This window comes from Crotalus tigris, unplaced genomic scaffold (assembly GCF_016545835.1).
Source record: "Crotalus tigris isolate CLP2741 ecotype Arizona unplaced genomic scaffold, ASM1654583v1 scf7180000017674.1595824, whole genome shotgun sequence".
Classification (NCBI taxonomy): domain Eukaryota; kingdom Metazoa; phylum Chordata; class Lepidosauria; order Squamata; family Viperidae; genus Crotalus; species Crotalus tigris.
This window is the reverse complement of record NW_024096559.1, coordinates 1,027,526-1,048,189: the sequence shown is the minus strand read 5'-3', so window position 1 is coordinate 1,048,189 and position 20,664 is coordinate 1,027,526. Positions and strand designations below refer to the sequence as shown.

Here is a 20,664-nt window from a genome sequence, read left to right as displayed (position 1 = left end):
GAGAAACTGCCACTTCACTGTAACTCATCATACCAGTTTCCCCCTTGCAGGGACCCTTCCTCACAATTCATTATTTATTTCAGCTTTGAGTGAGGCTGTTAGCTCCAATACCTTCCTTCTGCTTTTTCCTACCATAGCAATTCTGTTGGGTAAGTTGGGTGGAGAGACTGAGAGAGAGAAAGAGACTTGCTTAAAGTGACGCTAGGAGCTTCATGGCCAAAGTGGACCAGAATTGGAATTTACCTGGTTCTAGCCTGTAATGGTCTGTGGGAATGACCTTGGGAGACAGGACAGACTGGATAACTATCATGTAACAGATTTTTATTTTTATTTTTTTTAAGGAAAGGGGGTTACTTTTAGTCTTGCGAGATTTTTTTAATGTAACCTTACAATAAAGATAGAGCTAGTACTTCTGCTTACACTTCTTGTCTGGACTATCTCACCAGGCTAACATAGCCTAACACTGTGGGAGATGAACATTTTTTTTAATTACAGCTAAAGGCCAGCCACTTAAGACAGCTTCTTAAAATATCCAGATAATAAAGCAGCACACAGTATAACACATAGGAATGTAAAAAGCAATAGGAAATTATATGCTACAGTTGCTGAGAGAGATGGATTACAGTTTTGCCGCTGACTGTTCATTATCCGTAGCTGCGCAAAGCTGCTGTGCAAAAGTTTACAACCATAGAAGTAGCAGGAAACTGCCTGTACCCGGGTAGTTTAATGGGCAAAATAGGTTTATTTAGATCTCTATAAAATTTATAATACAGCAAGACGTGCTCAACTGGTTTGACCAGCCATGAAGGGCAGATGTGCTCCTGGTAGGGGTTCCTATTAAAGCTGCCTTCCAGCTGTGCAGATGAAAGTGAGTTAAATTAAGCTTGAGAAAAAGCTCTGTGATAGGCATTTTCAAGGTGGCAAGATGCTTGGTAGGCTGCAAGTTTCAGATTCAGAATACTAAAACTCTCAACAACCTAACACCAACAGAAGTAGGTTTGACTCATTTTTGTCACTTGCCTTCCAGGACTTTCTGTTTAAGAATCATTCTAGTTTCGTTACTGTCCATGGATAGCAAAACAACAACAACAACAACAACTGTGGATAAAAGTTGTAATTGCACTTTTTACAAGAGGATCCACTTACAGAGGATGAGCTCCACTGAACAAAAATCCTTTAGACCAGGATGTCAAACTCAATTTCATTGAGGGCTGCATCAGCATTGCGGTTGCCCTCAGGGGGCCAGGTGGGTGTGTCCAGGGTGGGTGCGGATGGAGTGGGTGTGGCCTACTGGATGGGTGTGGCCAGCTCTACATCATTCATGTCAAGGGTGCCTGTGGGGGCCTGGGCAGGAGTGGGGGTCTCTGGCAGAAGGGGGTGGGACCGGGGCAAGTGCCAAGGTATGGTCCACTGGAGGAGCCTCACTGTTCCTCTCAGGCCATGCGGGGGGTGGGGTTATGGCGCTAAGACTGAATGCGTTTCAGCATAAATAGTCACCACAAAATTGTACATTGGCTCCCGGCTGGCCTGGGTCAGGGCCAAGGCAGAGGGGGCCATTCCCTCACTGTTTCCAGGATGGCTTCGCGGGCCACATGAAATCATTTCGCGGGTCGCATCCGGCCCCCAGGTCTTGTGTTTGACATGTCTGCTTTAGACCATGATTAAAGATCACCAGCCGAACACAAGTATCTAACTTAATTAATCTTAATTAAAATCAACCTTAATTAAAATTTGCTACTTGGAACATATTTGGGGGGGACTGAAACTCTGGTGTCAGAAATTGGGTGCACTTTGGAGCATTTATTTATCTGTGCTGTTACCGCAGCTAGAGCTCCTGCTATCACAGAGAAACCAATAGCCAAGGTCCCAGCAGGCTCCCCTCGTTCATGCCTCCGGTGATCTTCTACAGCGAAAATGGTGAGAGCCAGCTGGAAAGTGGAAAACAGCTCCATCCCCAGAGCCTGTCCTGCATTCCCCTCAGTGTTGACCTAAAATGAAGAAGGGAAAGAAGGAAGGGTTCAGAGTGAGAGCAGAGATCTTCTGCAAGTCATCCAAGGGCTTGCCATATTAACTAGCGTAAGTTTTTACTGTCCCATAAAATATTGTGCGGTCCAAATATTAACGGTTGAAACTATGCACAGGCTACTCGGATGCAAGACTATTTGGGGTATACATCGTAGAAGAAAGCAGTGGCAAGCTATTTTCATATTGTTGCTAAGAAATCTATGAAGTCAGCAGAAATCAGGGACAGTTTACTCGTATGATTTCAAAACAGTTAATCTATAATATTTTTAGACAGCTTATATCAAAGTGACCGTATGATTTTAAACATTTATTGTTTTTATTTATTTTTGTTATTAAAATAATAAAAGCAGACTTTAAATGACAACCAAAACTTGATATAACAAAGATTTAATTAAACTCATACAAATATGTTTGTTCCTTGTTTTGTCATTATAACAGGACAGCTAACTATTTATTCTTTGCTATGCTTGAAAATACCCGATGCCCATCTTATATTAAGACTAAAACGTAACCTTTTTTTTTTATTAAAAGTTTTACAAATTTAATACATTATAACCCAAACCCCTCCCACCCCTTCCCACCCCTCCCTCACTTCCCAGAGCTGATTACAGGGTAAAAATAAACAAACATAATCTAACTAACATAACCCGACTATACTATCAATCAAATCCATAACACACTTTAACTCCTTTTCAAAACAAGTATTAACAAATTAAAAACAAAAATAATAATATAATTAAACCATAATACTAAAGATAATATAAATTCAACCATATTGAACTATTAAAAATAATCTAAAATCTACTCATAAGCAAGATAATACTTTTTAGTCTCATATTTCTTTTGAATATAATCAATCCATCTTCTCCAAACCGAAATATATTTTTCTTGTGAATGGTCCTTCAAATAGGCGGAGATTTTTGCCATTTCTGCTAAATTAGACACCTTAACTATCCATTCTTCCATAGTAGGCAAAGAGTTTTTCTTCCAATATTGCCCCACAAGTAATCTTGCAGCTGTTATAAGGTTCAGCATCAAATCAATTTCTTTGACATCAAAATTTACAATAATACCCAGCAAAAATAATTGCGGAGTAAACTTTATCTTTCTCTTAAAAACCTTTTGAATATTCCACCAAATCTTAATCCCAAAAGCTTTTATATCTCTACAAGTCCACCAAATATGAAAATATGTTGCGTCTAAGCTTCCACCTCTCCAACATTTGGGCTGTAAATTAGGATACATGCGGGACTAGACTAAAATGTAACCTTTATAAATTGCACAAATTCATAGGAAATAAGGTATACTGGGCAAGGCAGAGGGAGTATTTCTGTCAGACTTTTCCCCAGCAAGCTAGACTGGAGCCATTGAAAGGTAAAAAGGTAAAGAAGTCCCTACAGATTTTACTCTGCTAGTTGTTGCCAACTATAAGGGGCAGTGCTCATCTCTTTCGAAGCCATTGAACCAGCGCTGTCCAAAGACATTCTGCAGTCAACTTGCCAGCATGATATCACAAAATGCTGTTACCTTCCCACCAAAGTGGTACCTATTTATGTATTCACATTTGCATGCTTTTGAACTGCTAGGTTGGTAGGAGCTGGAGCAAAGATGGGAGCTCAACCTGTCAGGTAGTGCTCAGATCTTGAACCTGGGCTGCCAGCTTTTCCAACTGACAAACTCAGTGTCTTAACCACTGAGCCACTAAACCCACAAAAATACTGATACTTATTTTAATTACAAAAAAGCAAAACAGGTACAATATTTCAAACAACTTCCAGTGACTGTTGTGTATCAACCGAAATTGTTTTACATGTATGAATGTCAATGCTATGGTCCTGGATGAAACCCAGAGCATCCAGGAATACATCAATAAGATGGCAGCCAAAGATGAGCTGCTAAGAGAATGCCTGAGGCAGCAGAATACATGAAGGAAGACCAGTAGCAGCACATATAGGAGGAAGATCAAGCAGAGGCAATGCAATGGCGGAATAAGGTGGTGCATTAGAGGTACCATTGACAATGAGCTGAGGTGGCAGATATTGGGAAATCCTATCAGTGGCTGGACTAAAAGACAACATTGAGTCACTGACTGTAGTACAGGGGTAGGCAACCTTGGCTCTTTTATGACTTGTGGACTTCAACTCCCAGAATTCCTGAGCCAGCCATGCTGGCTCAGGAGTTCTGGGAGTTGAAGTCCACGAGTCATAAAAGAGCCAAGGTTGCCTACCCCTGCTGTAGTAGCACAAGAATAGACACTAGGCATCAAATCCATAGAAGCACAAGCCTACTACACTAAACAAGAACTGAGATGCAGACTCTTCAGAGGTCTCAGAGACAGTCCAACACATAATGGCAGGGTATAGGTGCAGGCAGGAACAGCATACATTGAAAGATATAACCAAGTAGCTGGCAATTGTATACAGGACCATCTGCACAGTGTATGGGCTAGACCCTCACAAGTCCAGATGAAAGATTCCACAAAAGGTCATGGAGAGTAACAGGGCTAAGATCCTATGGGACTTCCAGATCCAGACAAACAGGCAGGTACTGGCTAATCAATCAAAAATTGTGGTAGTTGACAAAGAACAGAAGATGGTGGTGGTGATGGATGTAATGGTGCCAAGAGAAAGCACCAGTAGGAAGAAGGAGATGAAAAGCTGGAGAAATACCAGGACCGAAAGGCGGCTCTGGAGAGGATGTGGAAAGTAAAGGCCAAAGTGGTCCCAGTGGTGATAGGAGTACTTGGCTATGTACAGGGGGTTGGACTAGATGACCTCCAAGGTCCCTTCCAACTTTATTGTTGTTGTTATTATTATTATATTCCAAGAATAATATCAGAACTCTCTGTCCAGAACAGTGCAGTGCCAGGAATAGCTTCCTTGAGTTATATAAATAAAGACTGGATAAAAATCTAAAATTAAATACATTTCCACCCTTTGCTACAGCTAATTACTTTGCACTTTGATGCAATAGGAGAAGCACAAGAAGGCAATGGGTTGTCGAAATGGGTGAGAATGAGGTTAGGAAGCAGCAGAGAGTAGAATAATTTACAAATGTTATGTGTAGCTAGTAAAATCAGGCTTCCCAAGCGTAGGAGTTAGATTTTCTACAAATCAAAGAACATCTGGTAGCTGGTGGGTAGCAATTAAAGTAGTAGATTTGAACCTGTGAACCACAAATTCAAGTCCATCCTCAGCTGTAAAGATGTGTTGAATGGGATCAGTTACTCTCTTACATCACTCTATTTTATAAGGTTGTAGTTGAGGGAACAGAGGAAAGAGAGATCCCACTGTAAAGAAATAAATCTAATGAACAACTGACAAGAGTAGCATGCTTTGACTCAATGAAGGAAGGTGACTTCTTCAGCTTCGTTTTGCTTTAGCCAGTGATAGCAATACTGAACCAGGTACCTTAGTAGAGAACAACCACTGTGGGCTCCTGGCATAGAGCACTGGAACACGTAATAAGTTTCATTTTTGATTCTTGATATTAGCAGGCAATGTTAATTTTCATCTCCAGGGATGTCTTACAGCAGGGGTCCCCAACCCCCGGGCCATGGCCCATTGGGAACTGGGCCACGCAAGCGGTGGGTGAGTGCACAAAACTCCATTACTGCAAGTGGTGTGCATGTGTGCAAAACCACCCCCTCTTCTCCCCACCATTGCCAGTCCGCAGAGCCAGAATGGTTGGGGACCGCTGTCTTACAGAAAGGGAGATCAACAGAAAGAGAAAGAAAGAGATGTAACTAGCTTACCTTTGTGACCAATTGCCCAATGGCTGAGCTGGGCAACATGAGATAAAAAACGCCTGATGCTAAGATGGCACCCAGACACTGGGCTAGAATATAGCTTGAGGCATGCAGAGCATCCAGTTTACGAGTGCACAGGAAAGCCATAGTGAGTGCAGGGTTGACTTGGGCACCACTGATCTTACCAAAGCAGTGTGCCAAACTGATAGCTACCAGCCCTGCAGCAAGGGCTGGCTGGAGCGAAGTAGGCAGCACATCTTTAGGACCTGCAGGGGATGAGGCACCCAGCACTATCCAGACAAAGATAAGGGTGCCTGTGCCTTCTGCCAATAGGCTACACCAGAACTGACGGCGCTGCAGTTCCTGGAGAAGAAGAAACAAAGAAAAAAAATAGATACAAATTGACAAAAAAGATATATAGGTTGTTGAGATATGCCACTAAAATAACCCATTTCAGCCAGAAATACAGTGAGATACAATGCTACCAATCAAAATACCTATGGCCAAACAGATTCGAAGAGATTTTTAAAGAAAAGATTGTGATTTCTGTCTCATAAGTGGACTTGTCCAGCAAAGTAGGTGCATTACAGAAAGACATCCTGGCAGGACCTCAGGAAATGCATCTATTCTGCATAATTTCTGCCCTCTGGAATGAGCTCTCTTCAGAGATTCATGAGGTTCCCACCCTTACATCATATGGGAAATCTCTAAGGACCTGATTATTTTCCCACACTTTGAAGACAGAATGAATATGGGCTTTCTTTTTGTTTTCTTCTGTTTCAATGATCTGGATTGTTTTTGTTTTGCTTTGGTATCATGCTCTTCTGATTGGCTGTATTTTTTATATATTGGTTTTATAGTTGCAAGCTGTCCAGAGTTGTTTGGGAGTTGGGCAGACTGTTAAATAAATGAATAATTAAATCCCCAATATAACAGAATAACAATGCAATGATCATTAGAAGGGACCGTGGAGATCTCCTAGTTCAACCTCCTGCTCAAGCATCAAGCATGATATCTAACATCAACAGAGGGGTGTTACATTATTATCTATCAATGGTATCTGCCCTCAGTTGTCATCATTCCAATCTTTCAAAGGAAGCATTCTCTACAGAAACTCTGATGGAGAATCAGAACATCCTCTTTTCTGTTCTAATTCTGTATATCACAAGCAAACCTTCTAAAAACCAACATTTCCCTAGCTTTGTGGCCAGAATCCAATGAGCATCCTTTTGAAGAAGTCAGTGGTATTATTTGTTGTTGTTAGTTGCGAAGTCGTGTCCGACCTGTCGCGACCCCATGGACAACATTCCTCCAGGCTTTCTTATTATAGAAAGCTGCAAAATCTTTAAAATGGTCAGATGCAACACCAAAAAGTAGAACCTCAGAAGTAGTCTTCTCCAACATGGTCTCTTCCAAATATGTTGGAACTACTACTCCCAGAATTCCAACCAGCAGGGAAAATATTTAAGCTATCTGGGAACTGAGGCACTAGATTGGGAAAATCTACTGTAAATCAGTGGCAGTTGGCCTAGGGCAGTGATTTAGGAACTTGTCTCATTTCTGTTTCAGATGCAGTCTTACTAGCTGTGCTCCTAGAATCTAGCCATTGGCCCTACACTATCAAATTAATACAGGGTTCTGCTTCATGTAATTTCTAATGTGTAGTTTCACCTATTGCTATCTTCCTTCAGTTGTTCCTACCCTCTGGTAGCAGATTTTTTTTTTATGGATCGGGGAAATCTTTTTTTTATTCTCCAACCAGATCTACAATATGAGCCTCTCTGACATAGTTGGCACAGGTGGCATCCAGGCTTTTTCTTAAAACAATCTTCTTCAACTTGGATCCCACCTAATGTTTTGAGCTACAGCTCCCATCAATCTTGACCAATATGACCAATAGTCAACAATGGCTGGTCTCAGCCCAACTCACCTCACAGGATTGTTGTTGTGGGGAAAATAGGAGGAGGCAGGTGTATTGGATATGTTTGCTGCCTTCTCTTGTTTGTAAAAATAATAAAGGCGGGATACCAATAAATAAAATAATAAAAATAATGTAGTCTAAAATATCTTGAGGGCAATATGTTGAAGCTCTTTTTCTGAATAATGAAGACAGATTCAATTTTCAATTCAACTAACTTTCAGTTCTAGAGACATCAGGACAAGTATCTTCTAACCCATTGGTTTGCCAATGATAATCCAGAATCTAGCTAATCTATAACATAACCCAGCATAAGTCAAATCGGTATCATGGAAAGAAGGCAGGAAGAATTAGATTGTATAATTAAAGAATCCTTCCATACTTGATTTTGGAAAACATACCGGTATCTGCTATTATTTCTTTTAACATCTTTGAAATTGCCTCACCACATTAAAAAAATAGCAAAACAAAATGAAAATACACTTTGACTCTCTGAAATAGCTAGTATAGAAATATTCTGATTAATAAAACTGAAACATCCATTTTAAAAAATGTTTGACAACTTTTAAAAAAATTCACTAGTTGAACTTGAATTTACATAGAAAATGAGTTTTTTCACCTTATTTAAAAGAGAAAAATTTCTACATTAATTCTAAATAATGGAAAAGATTGTCTTTAGATGGGAAAAATACAGTACAGGAAAGAGGATAGAATTTCTTAGGAAGAAAAGAACCGACACTAGAAAGAATTCAGAAAAACAGCCAGTAAAGTAGATTTATGAACAAATACATTTTTATAGAAAAAGCCAGATGGGCCAAAATTTAAAAGAGGTTTGTCCAATTTATTTGCTGAGAAATATTCAATCTGTCTATGTGGTTACTAGGAATCAAGGTAAACTTGATGGACTCTTCATCATTACAGTATCTCAACATTTAAAGAGGGATCGCCTTACCTGTCTGATGCCCATGGTGTCCTCCTTCCAAGTCTGATCTGAGCAAAAGAAAGTGCATTGCTGCTGTCATCTAGTGGTTGACCAAATACTGTCCTCTTCCCACATTTACCTCCGTTCTCATCCTTTCGTGTAATCAGCTGAAATCTAAAAAGTGAAACAAAAAAGAAAAAATTTTCAAGCAGCAATCCAGCGATCAGAAAGACTTAATACTGGAGTTTCTGAGATAGCTCAAGATATTCAAGCAACCTTTTTTTTTTTCTTTAATCAGTATCAACTTAACTCTATGTCTTTGATGCAGCTCCACCTATAACCTATAATTACCCTCAACTCTTCCCCTTCCAGCTTCTGGAGTAAAAGAGAGAAATCACTTGGGACAAAAATGTTAGAAATAATTAAAAAAAATAAATAAATAAAAAGCAAGCTACCTGGATGTGTGAGTAAGGAGTTTCTGGCACATCTCAATAGTAAGAATGTCAAGGCAACGGGCTCTTTGAACTTAATCAGGAGGTCATCTGAAGGGGGTTGTCACAGTTACCAGTGTTCCAGCATGGGATTTATTTTTGTATGATCAAAGGAGGCTGCGATCACATTTAAATGAATTTGCATGGAAAATGAGTGTTTTCACTTTATTTAAAAGAGGAAAAATCCTACATTAATCAATTAAATAGGCTGCAGGTGTTAGCATAAAAACATGTCTAACCAAAAATGCACAGTAGGAATTGTTTGTTTGTTTGTTTGCATTCAAGTTTAAATACAGCCTATTTTCATCCCCAGAGAGTGCAGAAAAAGAAAGTCAATCTGGGAATAATGAAGCAGTCTCAATGGACACACCTAAAATTGCAATATATTGCCTTGAAATAGTCCAGAACATCTACCTTCCATATGCATTCATATAGTATCCACTTTCCCCCTGATCTTTTGTGGAAATTGACTACATAAGGCTTTTTCTTGGCAGCATTCTGTTCTTATTTTTATTATATAATTTCAATATTCATGTTTTGTTTCCTGCACATTCAAGAAGTTCCAATTGTTAACTTGCATCAGTGCTTGTTCTTGGCTGTCTTTTATGTAATTAGCCAATGCATGCCTTTCTTCTTTGACAGTTTCTTTGACTTGAAGTAAACCTTTGCCTCCATTTCTGGTGAAATCTATCAATATTGCTATGGGGATGAGGGAGGAGAAGGCTTGGGTGCGAGCTGTAGGTGGCAACCAATGGTGTTCTATATTTCTGTTTTTCTGAGCTGTTCTTTAATAGGTCCTCCTTGGGAATTGATCTGACTATTGATTGATCCCACTAGGTGGGTAGTTCAACGTCCTGAATATGGATTTAATCCCATTAATTGAGCATCTCTGTCTAGTGGGTCAGAACAAACATGATTGTTATATAGGGCCTCGGTACAGATCTGTGATGGCGAACCTATTAGAGACCGTGTGCCCAAAAACTGGCCCCATCCCCGCTCCAACCCCTGCCCGTCCCCCACCCCGCCTGCTCGCAGGACCCCTCACCGCTTCCAGGGCCTGCCGCAGATTGCCCAGTAGCGCCATGGCAGCCACACCCTCTGCCCGTGCCCCACAGCATCGATTGTGCGCAATCGGGCGTGAGGGCAGAATCTTGTCTATGCTGCCTGGCTGCCATGTCCTTGGCTGTGCTGCTCCGCATGGGCCACACTCAGGGGCGACTCTCCTCCAGGGCGGCTGCTGGTGAGGAGGTTGCGGGCAGAGGCAAGGCTGGGGCAACAGCATGTGTGCCCACAGAGAGGGCTCCGAGTGCCGCTTCTGGCACCCGTGCCATAGGTTCGCCACCACTGGTATAGATGATAAGATTTCATTGTATGTTAATCCCATGCTAGTCAAATCATTTTGTACATCTGATGAAGCAAACTGAAATTTATGCCTTGAAAAACTGGTTAATCTTAAAAGACACTACCAGACTTTTCTGATTCCTGTCTGAATCTATTTGGTATTCTTTTAGTTTCTATATCATTTCTTTGGCTCCTGTCCCCTTCAAATAATCAGTTTCTCAGAAATTGGACTAATAGCAAGTTATTGTACTGCTTTCTTTTAAAAATAAATAGCTGTTCTTCAATGGACTAGTGCAAAGTTAATGTCGTTTTAAGATCTATTGTTGATGGTTGTCACATGAATGGCAGTTCTCATATGTTTTCATATATGATTTCCTCCTTATTATATCACAAATCATAAGATACAACACCGAGTATTGTATCTTATGATTTATGATGATTGTATTTATGATTATGATTATAATTTATCACTTGTTGCTAGTATATACAGGTAGTCCTCGACTTACAAGTTTGTTTAGTGACCATTCAAAGTTACAATGGCACTGAAAAAAATTACTTTTAACTATTTTTTACACTTATGACCATTACAGCATCCCCATGGTCATGTGGTTTACATTTGGATGCTTGAAAACTGACTCACATTTATGATAGCTGCAGTGTCCAAGGGTCATGTAATCACCTTTTGCAACCTTCTGGCAAGTCAGTGGGGAAACCAGATTCACTTAACAACTGTTATCAATTTAATAACTGCAGTGATAATAAATTTGGCAAGAAAAGTCATAAAATGGGGCAAGACTCACTTAACAAATTTATCACGTAGCAACATAAACTTTGGACTCAATTGTGGTTGTAAGTTGAGGACTAGAGTACCTATACAATGAGAGCTTATGCACCAAAGATAAATTCCTTATGTCCAATCACACTTGGGCAATAAAGAATTCTCTATTCTATTCTATTCTATTCTATTCTATTCTATTCTATTCTATTCTATTCTATTCTATTCTATTCCCAGGCCATTCTTAAAACTCATAACAAGCCACTTCAATTTTCATCTGTGACAAATATTTTTTTCCATAGATCAATTGCGAAGTGAAGTTGGAATTATGCATCTGTCCACAGAATGTAAGATCATCTTATATTTTATATTATCACTAACATATTTTTATGTTGAATTCTGTTGTAAACTCAAAATATATTTTTTGTTCCTATGAGCATTTGACTTTTATTTGCAAGCCAACCTTCCAAAATTATTTTTAGCCACTTGAAATTACACATCCTGATCTTCAGCTTCATTAATCTATAGCTTTATAGTTTTCATTGCGAATATGGTACCATGATGGTTGAATCAACGTCCGAATCTTTTTCAACACTAAATAGGAAGGTACAACTAAGTGCATCTTCCAACATAAGGACTTCTCCTGGACAGTATCAGTTCTCAGTTTATTTCTATAAGTGTGTGCCATCATATCCTGCATTTCAGTGTGCTAAAGAGGGGCAGCTGTCATAATTATATCTAGCAACGTGATCTGAAAGCACTATTACAACTAACCATAAGTATATCAGTGAGAATGCTCTGTTCCAAACAACTTTTTCCATTTCTTTGCATTCTTGTTCTGTTGCTGACAAGCCTGTTTGCCTGTTCACTGTATTGCTTCTGGTAATTATAATGTAGGAAGTATTTTAGAAGAGGGACATTAGAGACCTAAACTCTCTGCTGTAGGTCTGATTGTTCCCACTGTATATATTGTCTGTTTTGTCAGCTGGTTATACTTTGGGAGCTCTTCTTTGATCACCAAACAGAAGCAGAAATTTGGCAAGAAATTATGCGTTCCATAAAGGAGAGTACAGTATCCCAATTATATTGGTAGCATATTCTAAATTGCTTCAAATTGATTTTATTTATCAGTAGGTGCAGTACTTATTTATCACAGGAGTTTTTATACTATGTTAATAATCAAGACTAAGCAATTCATAACAGTAACATAAAAAGCATTAGAACCAAAATCATGCAAATCGTAATATTTAATAATAATAATTAAAAGTTCTTTTTATTGTTGCATGCTGCCCAGAGTCCTAAAGCATTTGAGTGGCTTATTATAAATACTGTAAATAAGTACAGGCAGTCTCTGAGTTACAAACAAGATCCATTCCTAAGTCTATCTTTAAGTCAGATTTGATGGTAAGTGGAAACAGTTATTTAGCATTAGTCAAATGTTTGCCTTAATATATATTTTACCATTTTATGCACATAAAACACTTAAGAAACATTTTTGGAATCTTTTAATAACTAATTCTTGATAAAGACCAGAAACCCCTTCTGGAGCAGCCATTTCTATAGGAATCCATCTTCTGAATAATAGGAGAGTTCTTACTTTTGACAAAGTATATTAAACTTTGTCTAGCACAGTGGTTCTCAACCTGTGGGTCGGGACCCCATTTGGGGTCGAATGACCATTTCACGGGGGTCGCCAAACAACGCAGTCCACCATTTTTCCCCCTTTTCCTTAGCTGTGCTACTCCCTTTTATTCTATTGGCTTTTGAAATCCAATAGAATAGACTCTCTTGAATAGAGTCTAATTCTATTGGCTTTCAAAAGCCAATAGGAATTGTCCAGGCTGTCTCTGCCCTGCTGAGCCTGCCAAAAGTCCCATTCTGCAAACGGTGCTACACCAGTTGAGTAGTCCTCGACTTACGACCGGCTGGGGGTCGCGGCATTAAAAAGGTTGAGAACCACTGGTCTAGCAGGTTGCTATAAGATAGGGAAAAGAGTCAAACTTTGGTAACCCCAACCATGCAATCAAACACCTTTTTATGTGGATATTAAAAAGGAGTGGGATCATCTTATCTTCTTTAAAACCCTCCTGTTTCCCAGTGCAGGGGAAAGAGGGAATGGCCTTGAAGGCAGGAGGAAGAGCTGCTGTTAAGGCAATAGTCAGATAAGAGTGGATTGAGACTGGGCCAAAAATACATGAGAAAACATCTCAGACAAGCCCCTCCCAAGTTCACATCAAGATAGAGGGAGGGAGGGAGAAGCACATTCAGACTTGCAAGATGGTTTTACAGTGCAATAAAAATACAGTAGTCCTGACCTACATGACATTGATTTCTTAATCTGATATACCTTGTTAGGCTGACATCTGGAGACCTCCCTGCTTCCCCCCCCCTCCAAAAAAAAAGAAAAGAGTGTGGCTGCTTCTGTTTTAATTGAAGGAGGAAGGGAACGTACTCCAGTATCTGATGTGCACTATTAGGTCTGTCCCCAGAGGAAACCTGTACTTGAGGGCAGCTCAGATTAGACAGCAACAGAATCGTTTACCTCAACAGCTACTGGAATCTGAGAGGCTCCAGCCTTTGCTTTGCCATGTGTTTGCTGTCATGTCAGCATCTGACTCAGCAAAAACAAGGTCTGGTGCTGACCTCTGGCTGACCTAGGTTCCCCCCCCCTCTCTGTTTGTCCCCTTTCTGTGGCTGATCTTTGCTGACTTACTACAAACAGCTAGAACAATCCTGTCAATAAAAAGCTAGCAACCAAAGTCATCCATCCACACCCTATTTCAGTCATGTGTCCTTGTTGCATTGAATTAGGGTTTAGCGGAGACTTGGAAAGCCACAAGGAAAATGAAGGGAGCAATTCTGAAATTACCCACAGGAAAATAGAGGCAAAAAATGAGGTTCCCGAACATTTGCAGAAACTTGGGAGTAATATTTCCCACATTAAATTTGTAATACTTGGGAACACCAACAACAGATTTATAAATCAAAAGCTGGTGTCTTCCTGGCAAAGGTGAGTTCTGATACTCATGAGAAATGACCCTCATCGCTGATCATTTCTATAAACTCAACACATTGCTGTATATTCTTTCAGGAGGATCAATGCTATTCAAGGGGTAGGAAAAAAAGTAATGTGCCAAAGAAATTAAAAGCATAATACAAGAAAAAGAAACCTAGCTGAATTCTAATTTATTCCCCATGCCCTTCACTACACCTCTACATATCAAATGTTCTTCAGCACCATAATTCCAAGGTACAGTATTCATCTTCTTTGCTTAGTCTTTTTGATGATCCAGCTTTCATAAGCACATAGTAAAAAGGATAAATTATGGTTTTGATAATAGGTACATTTATTGTCAGAGTGATCTTTCTGCAGTTTAATATTCTAAGTTGCGTACACACACAATTACCATGTGTTTTATTGCAAATATTATTTATTTCATTTGTATGATTTAGAAGCCACCACTACCAAATTACTTTAGGTGGCTTACATTTAAAAAGCAAGAAACAATAAAAGCAAAAATACAGAAAACCTGCTCCCAGAAGGCAAATCATCCATAACAAACAAAAGATCCTACAGGAACTTAACGACCATCCTACCTCAAGGCCTAGGAGAATAACCAGGTTTCCAGTGACCTTCTGAACATCATACAGATCTCTGGGAAGATGCTGTTCCAGAGGGCAGGTGTTGAAACAGAGAAGGCATACTTCCTAGGTATCAATTGTTTAATTGACAGGACTTGAATCATACCCACTCTGCCTGATCTTACCAGAGAAGCAGAAACTATTGACATGGATGGTCCCTCAAATAATCAGGCTGCATGACATGAAGGGCTTAATAAGTGGTAACCAGCATTTTGAATTACACTCAGAAGCTGACTGGAGATCAATGTATCTTATGGAGCAGGTGCGGTTATGTGGCTATTCTAAGGCATTCCCCTTATTAGCTGCACCATCATGTTCTAGATCTGCTGTAGCTTCAAAGTGGTCTTCAGGGACGGTCCCAAGCACTTTGCAGTAGTGCATTTGTGAGGCAACTGGAATCTGAAAGGCTTTCTAATCTAGGAACAGGCACAATTGGTGCTTTAGATGAATCTACTGTATATGGAGGCTTCTTTGCTATAGCTGCCACCTGCTCTTTGAGTTGGAGTTGCAAATTCAAGATGACCCTCAATCTCAAATGGAGAAGTATCACAAGTATTACAAGAACTACATGTACAAATTCAGGTGAAGCAGATTCATTTTGCAGAAAGCAAGAATTCTGTTATTTTCTATACAGTATTGTATTTTAATACTACCACACATTATAGTGTAAATGTAATACACACACCCATATTATAATGTACTGTAACAGTGAAACCCCAAATCCTCTAATTGAAAATGCATGCACTGATGCATAAAACATCTGCATATCTTCATCATTTAATTGTTTAGAGGAGTGGGCAAGGGAAGCTGGAGGAAGATTCATGAACCTCAGAACTACAGTACCATACTACACTAAGTATGTAGAACTTTTGTTGGGCTATTGTGCTTTGATTATCTTGGATAAGGGCAAAAATATGGACTAACAATGTTTGTCATTTTCATACTAATGATTTATTGCATCCTATAGAATTCTCCAGCCATTGCTGTACCAATATATCAGTAATGAGGACAGGCTTTGTATCACCTTGGTATTGGCTAGAGGATTCTTTGTTAGACATCTCCAGTGCCTTGTCAAATTATTATAATGAAGCATGCACAATGAATATTAAAAGATCCATCCAAAAGATGCTGCTGCTTTACCAAATTATTTCTTTCTAGAATGACAGGATTAATTATTCTTCATACACAATACTGCTTCTTGCATGCAACCCATGAGAAAAAGGAATAAGTTGCTGTTGAATTAATTTAACACTAGTTTTGCTAGCCAAGCAAGAGCAAGCTGCACATTTCTAGTTGTTGATTCAGCAAGAAACCAGTAAAAAAATTGTAGTACAATCCAGTCCCTGAAATCCAGGAAGATTTCTCTATGGCTGCCAAAAGTAACCATTCTTTTCATTAAAAGATTGGTCAAAAAAGGATCACTTTGTCCCACACCCACAGAAAATAAACATCTTGGGAAAGTAATTCATATTGGAAAAATAACATAAAGGAAAGGCTTATAAAGATCTCATAGTGCAACAATCCTAGAATATATGAGTTGGGTTGGACTTTATAGGTCATGTACTCCAATTTTCTACTCTATGCAGAATAATTCTATTGGATGATCCTTCACAAATGCTATCCAGTTGTATTTAACAACCCACAGCCATGGAGTTGATCCCTAGTCTGTGCACAGTAGATCAGGGGTCCCCAACCCCAGGCAGCAGATGGGTACTGGTCTATAACTTGTTGAGAACTGGGCCACAGAAGTGAGTAAAGCTGCATCTGTGTATGCAAGGGAATTAAGTAGCACACAGAACCATCCTATCTGTGGAAAAATTGTCTTCTTCAGAAACCAATCACTGCTGCAAAAAAAGTTGGAGACTGTTGCAGTAGATAGTTCTACTGCTTAATCAGGAAATTCCTCCTAATATTCAGCCTGAGTGCCCTTTTTTGTTGCTCCTTGTCCTGCTTTTGATTTCAACACAGAAAAAGACTGCCTCTCTCTTGCATATAATAGCCTTTAGATATTTTAAAGTAATATTTTCCATTAGGCTTCTCTTGGGCAAGCTAAACATACTTAGGGCTTTTAATAGTTGCTTGTAAGATTGGATTTCCAGAGCCTTGTGGCAACGCTCATCTGGATCCACTCTAGTTTCTCCAAATCTTCTTTAAGGGATGGTGTTCAATACTCCAAGGGTGATCTAACCAGCACACTTTTCAAATGAATAATTCTGGGAATTCAATACTTTTTTTATAAGGCAGCTGAAGTTTTTGCTCCATCACACTACTTCTTCATCTTGGCTGGGGTCCACCAGTATTTCCTAGATCTTTTATATATAATTCAGTCTCTTCCCTTCCTTTCTTTATCCAACACACATTCCTCCTATTTTCCCCATAACAACAACCCTGTGAGGTGGGCAGAGAAAGCAACTGGTACATTTTAAAATCATCCCCAGATTTGAATTACATAATCTTTCTAAAATATTGCTTTAGGAAAACAAAAACCAGACATTCAGTTTCTTAATGAACTTACAAGATGGAAATTGAGGTATTGGGCAATATATTTTTGGCTATGAGACCAAGGATCAACTAAAAAATACCTTTGGTTCCCAAATTTAATCATTCTTTATACAGATTTTTTTAAAAAAAACTTGCCATTTCAATAAATGTGTTTTTTACATTTGTTATATTAATAGAACTGCTGGATTTTCAGGCACATTATAATTTTTTTCTGATGCAAGTAATCCTTCCTTACAACAGTTTATTTAGTGACTGAAATTACAACGGCACTGAAAAAAGTGACTTATGACCATTTTTCACACTCATGACCAGTGCAGTATCCCCATGATCACGATTCACATTTGAAAGCTTGACGACTCACATTTATGACAGTTGCAGTATCCTGGAGTCATGTGATCCCCTATTGTGACCTTATAACAAGTCAATGGGGAAGCCAGATTCACTTAACAATCACGTTATTAAAGAACTGCAGTGATTCATTTAACAAATGTGGCGAGAAAAACCGTAAAATGGAGCAACACTCACTTAACAAAATTCTTACTTAGCAACATAAATTTTGGGCTCAATTGTGGCTGTAAGTTGAGGACTACTTGTATTCCAAACCATAGTAAAGTGGGAAAGAAATAGAATAACATAGAATAAAGAAGAATAAAGTAAAATAATAATAATAATAATGAAAAATCACTAAAAGCAAAAATCATATGTCTGCATAATCTCTGAAAGAAAGCTGTGTTAGCCAAAAGCTGTATTAACAGTACGTGAATGACCTAATGCATATTTAGAAACATTGTATAAAAGTAAAAACTGCCTTCATTGTATTCCCATGAGAAATGGACCTAACGTGTGAGAAACTATCTGAATGTTACACAAAAGTAGATTCCATATACAATGTAAGATTCCATCTATGCTTCCTTTGTTCCTGAGAGAAAGAAACCTATAAAGCTTTAGTTTAGACCCTCCCCCCTTGTTCAGAAATTTGCTGATTGTTAAATCACTTCTGAACCTTTTTGCGCAAAAATAAAGATCTCTCTTTCACCCATGGAATTTCGTAAAAGCCCTTTATTTTTTTAAGGCTTTATTTTTCCACAAGATTTATGGCGACTTCGCCGGGACATTTTTAAGGGCTTTTAAGAAAAAGGATTTAACCTTCCAAGACGGATTGCCCTGGTGGACCCCCCCCCCTCTCTCCTAAACGACGACAGCAAAGCCGGCTTCGTAGCTTTTGACTATGAGGAGACTTCGAAAGGGAAGGCGAAGCATTCCAGTCTGAGGATGAGGGTGACAGACAGATCTTAAATCAACAAAGGAGTCTGGGAAAACGCCTGCAGGCAAGTATTGTAAAACAGGGGAAACCTGATCCCTTTTGGATCGGAAGAGGGGACTGATCACCCCCTAGAAGGCAAAGGTGGCGTCCTTAAGCCTTCAATAGGCAGGATTGTGTGGGAGGTTAAACCATTGTAGCTCATGCTGAGTGATCGATGGTAGTGTATTAGAGAAATGGGTGGGAAAAAGTCAAAGGAGAGCGTTGACCAGACGCCACTCCAGTGCATGTGCGAAGTTCAAAAAGAGTTTTTCTAGGGATTATGGAGATCCAAAACCAAATCCAGCCATGTTAAAAAGATTCTGTGAATCTGAGTGGACTGCCCTGGGCGTAGGGTGGCCAAAAATGGGATGGGCGAATCCCGAACTCGTTGCACGGGTTCATCAAATTGTGACTGGAAATGGTTATTGGGATCAGTACCCCTATGGAAAATCAACATTGCACAGAGACCCAGATGGTTAGCAAAATGTCAGATAGAGTGTGCAAAGATATATTTGGCAACCCAAAAAGCCAAGCCTCAAACAAAAGCTAAGATTTTCAGCCAGGAAGATAGGGAGGAAATTGCCAGACCACCCCCCTACGTTCCTAGAAGAGAAGAAGGGAGAATAAATCAGAAAATTCCACTCCCTCTGCCTGAAAGAGAAGCCCAATTTCAGCCAGAAGCCGGTGAGAAAGGAAAATTAGCAACAGCTGAATCCCTTCAAGAAACAGATAAAAGCTTGAATAACTTTGAAAGTGAAACCTCAGTTTCTAGCCGCACCAGGAGCAAGTTAGAAAAAAAAAACCAGAAGAAAATATTGCCCCTCTAAGAGAGGTGTTGGTTCCTGGACCAGATAACACTAATATTTCAATGCTTCAATATGTTCCGTAACTGTGACAAGGAGGAGGAACGCAAATCAGATCAAAAAAAAAAAAAAAAGAAAGTTGAAATGTTATCTATGGCATTGGGAGGAACATGCCTAGTACCCAATCAGTGTGCCACCTGTAAACAAGAAGGACACTGGCAAAGGGAGTGCCCCCAGAGGAATGGCCAACCCAGGGGACAATCTCGCCAGTATGGAAGAGGAAGAGGATTTAGAGAGACTTTCCAGAGAGGCTTCAGAAAGAGCTTCAAAGGAAGAGGGCATCCAATTTATCCCAATCAGACAGAGGAAAGAGAAGAAAACATGATCGGCTTAGCTGAACTGGAATGGGAAGACTGAAGAGGACAGGGTTCTATCGCCCACCCCCAGAGCCCATTGTTAAAATAAGGGTGGGAGGACAGGTTGTCCCGACGCTAGTTGACACGGGAGCCACCAGATCTGTCCTAAATAAATCTATTGGCAAGCAATCAAATCCTTGTGGTAGCCGTATATTTAAAAATTCGCCAACGTGCTTTAGTCAAGCCCTAGCCCAAGATTTTGCTTATCTGAAGTTAGTCAGACAAGAGGATTGTTGCCTTCAATATGTCGATGATGTCTTAGTAACTGGCCAAAGCAGGGAGGATTGCTTTGAAAACACGTCCAGACTGCTCCAATTGTTACAAGACTGTGGTTATAGAGCATCCAAAAAGAAAGCACAATTAGTTCAAGAGACTGTAATGTATTTAGGCTATGAACTTTCACAAGGACAAAGAACTTTGGGCCCCCAGAGAAAGCAAGCTGTGTTACAGATTCCCATCCCAGAAACAAAACAGGAAGTTAGAGCCTTTTTGGGAATTACAGGCTTCTGTAGAATTTGGATTCCTAACTTCGCTCTCACAGCTAAACCATTGTACCAAGTTTTAAGGGGACCAGAAAAAGAACCTCTTTTGTGGCAAGAGGAACAAACCCAAGCAATGAGACAATTGCAACAGGCTCTCACCACAGCCCCCGCCCTAGGACTACCTGATATATCTAAGCCATTTTCACTTTACGTGGATGTAAGACAAAATGTAGCTTTAGGGGTCCTTACCCAAAAACAGGGAAGTTGGAATCACCCTGTCGCTTATCTGTCAAAAC

The 20,664-nt window shown here is 39.7% G+C and overlaps 1 protein-coding gene and 1 long non-coding RNA gene across 2 annotated transcripts in view; one reads left to right on the top strand and one right to left on the bottom strand.

The window, feature by feature from the left end:
* Positions 1-1,957, top strand: part of LOC120305464 — a 25,799-nt gene extending 23,842 nt beyond the window's left edge. The window contains exons 5-6 of the long non-coding RNA XR_005556048.1: positions 1,028-1,246; positions 1,826-1,957. This is a non-coding gene — a long non-coding RNA (uncharacterized LOC120305464). The remainder of the gene's footprint in view (positions 1-1,027; positions 1,247-1,825) is intronic.
* The window catches only part of LOC120305462 (aquaporin-4-like), a 24,003-nt gene extending 3,339 nt beyond the window's left edge, over positions 1-20,664 (bottom strand). The window contains exons 1-4 of the mRNA XM_039337355.1: positions 20,618-20,664; positions 8,644-8,787; positions 5,780-6,136; positions 1,821-1,988 (exon numbers count right to left, since the gene is read on the bottom strand). Of these exons, the coding sequence (XP_039193289.1) occupies positions 1,821-1,988; positions 5,780-6,136; positions 8,644-8,658 (540 nt within the window). The 5' untranslated portion in view covers positions 8,659-8,787; positions 20,618-20,664. The remainder of the gene's footprint in view (positions 1-1,820; positions 1,989-5,779; positions 6,137-8,643; positions 8,788-20,617) is intronic.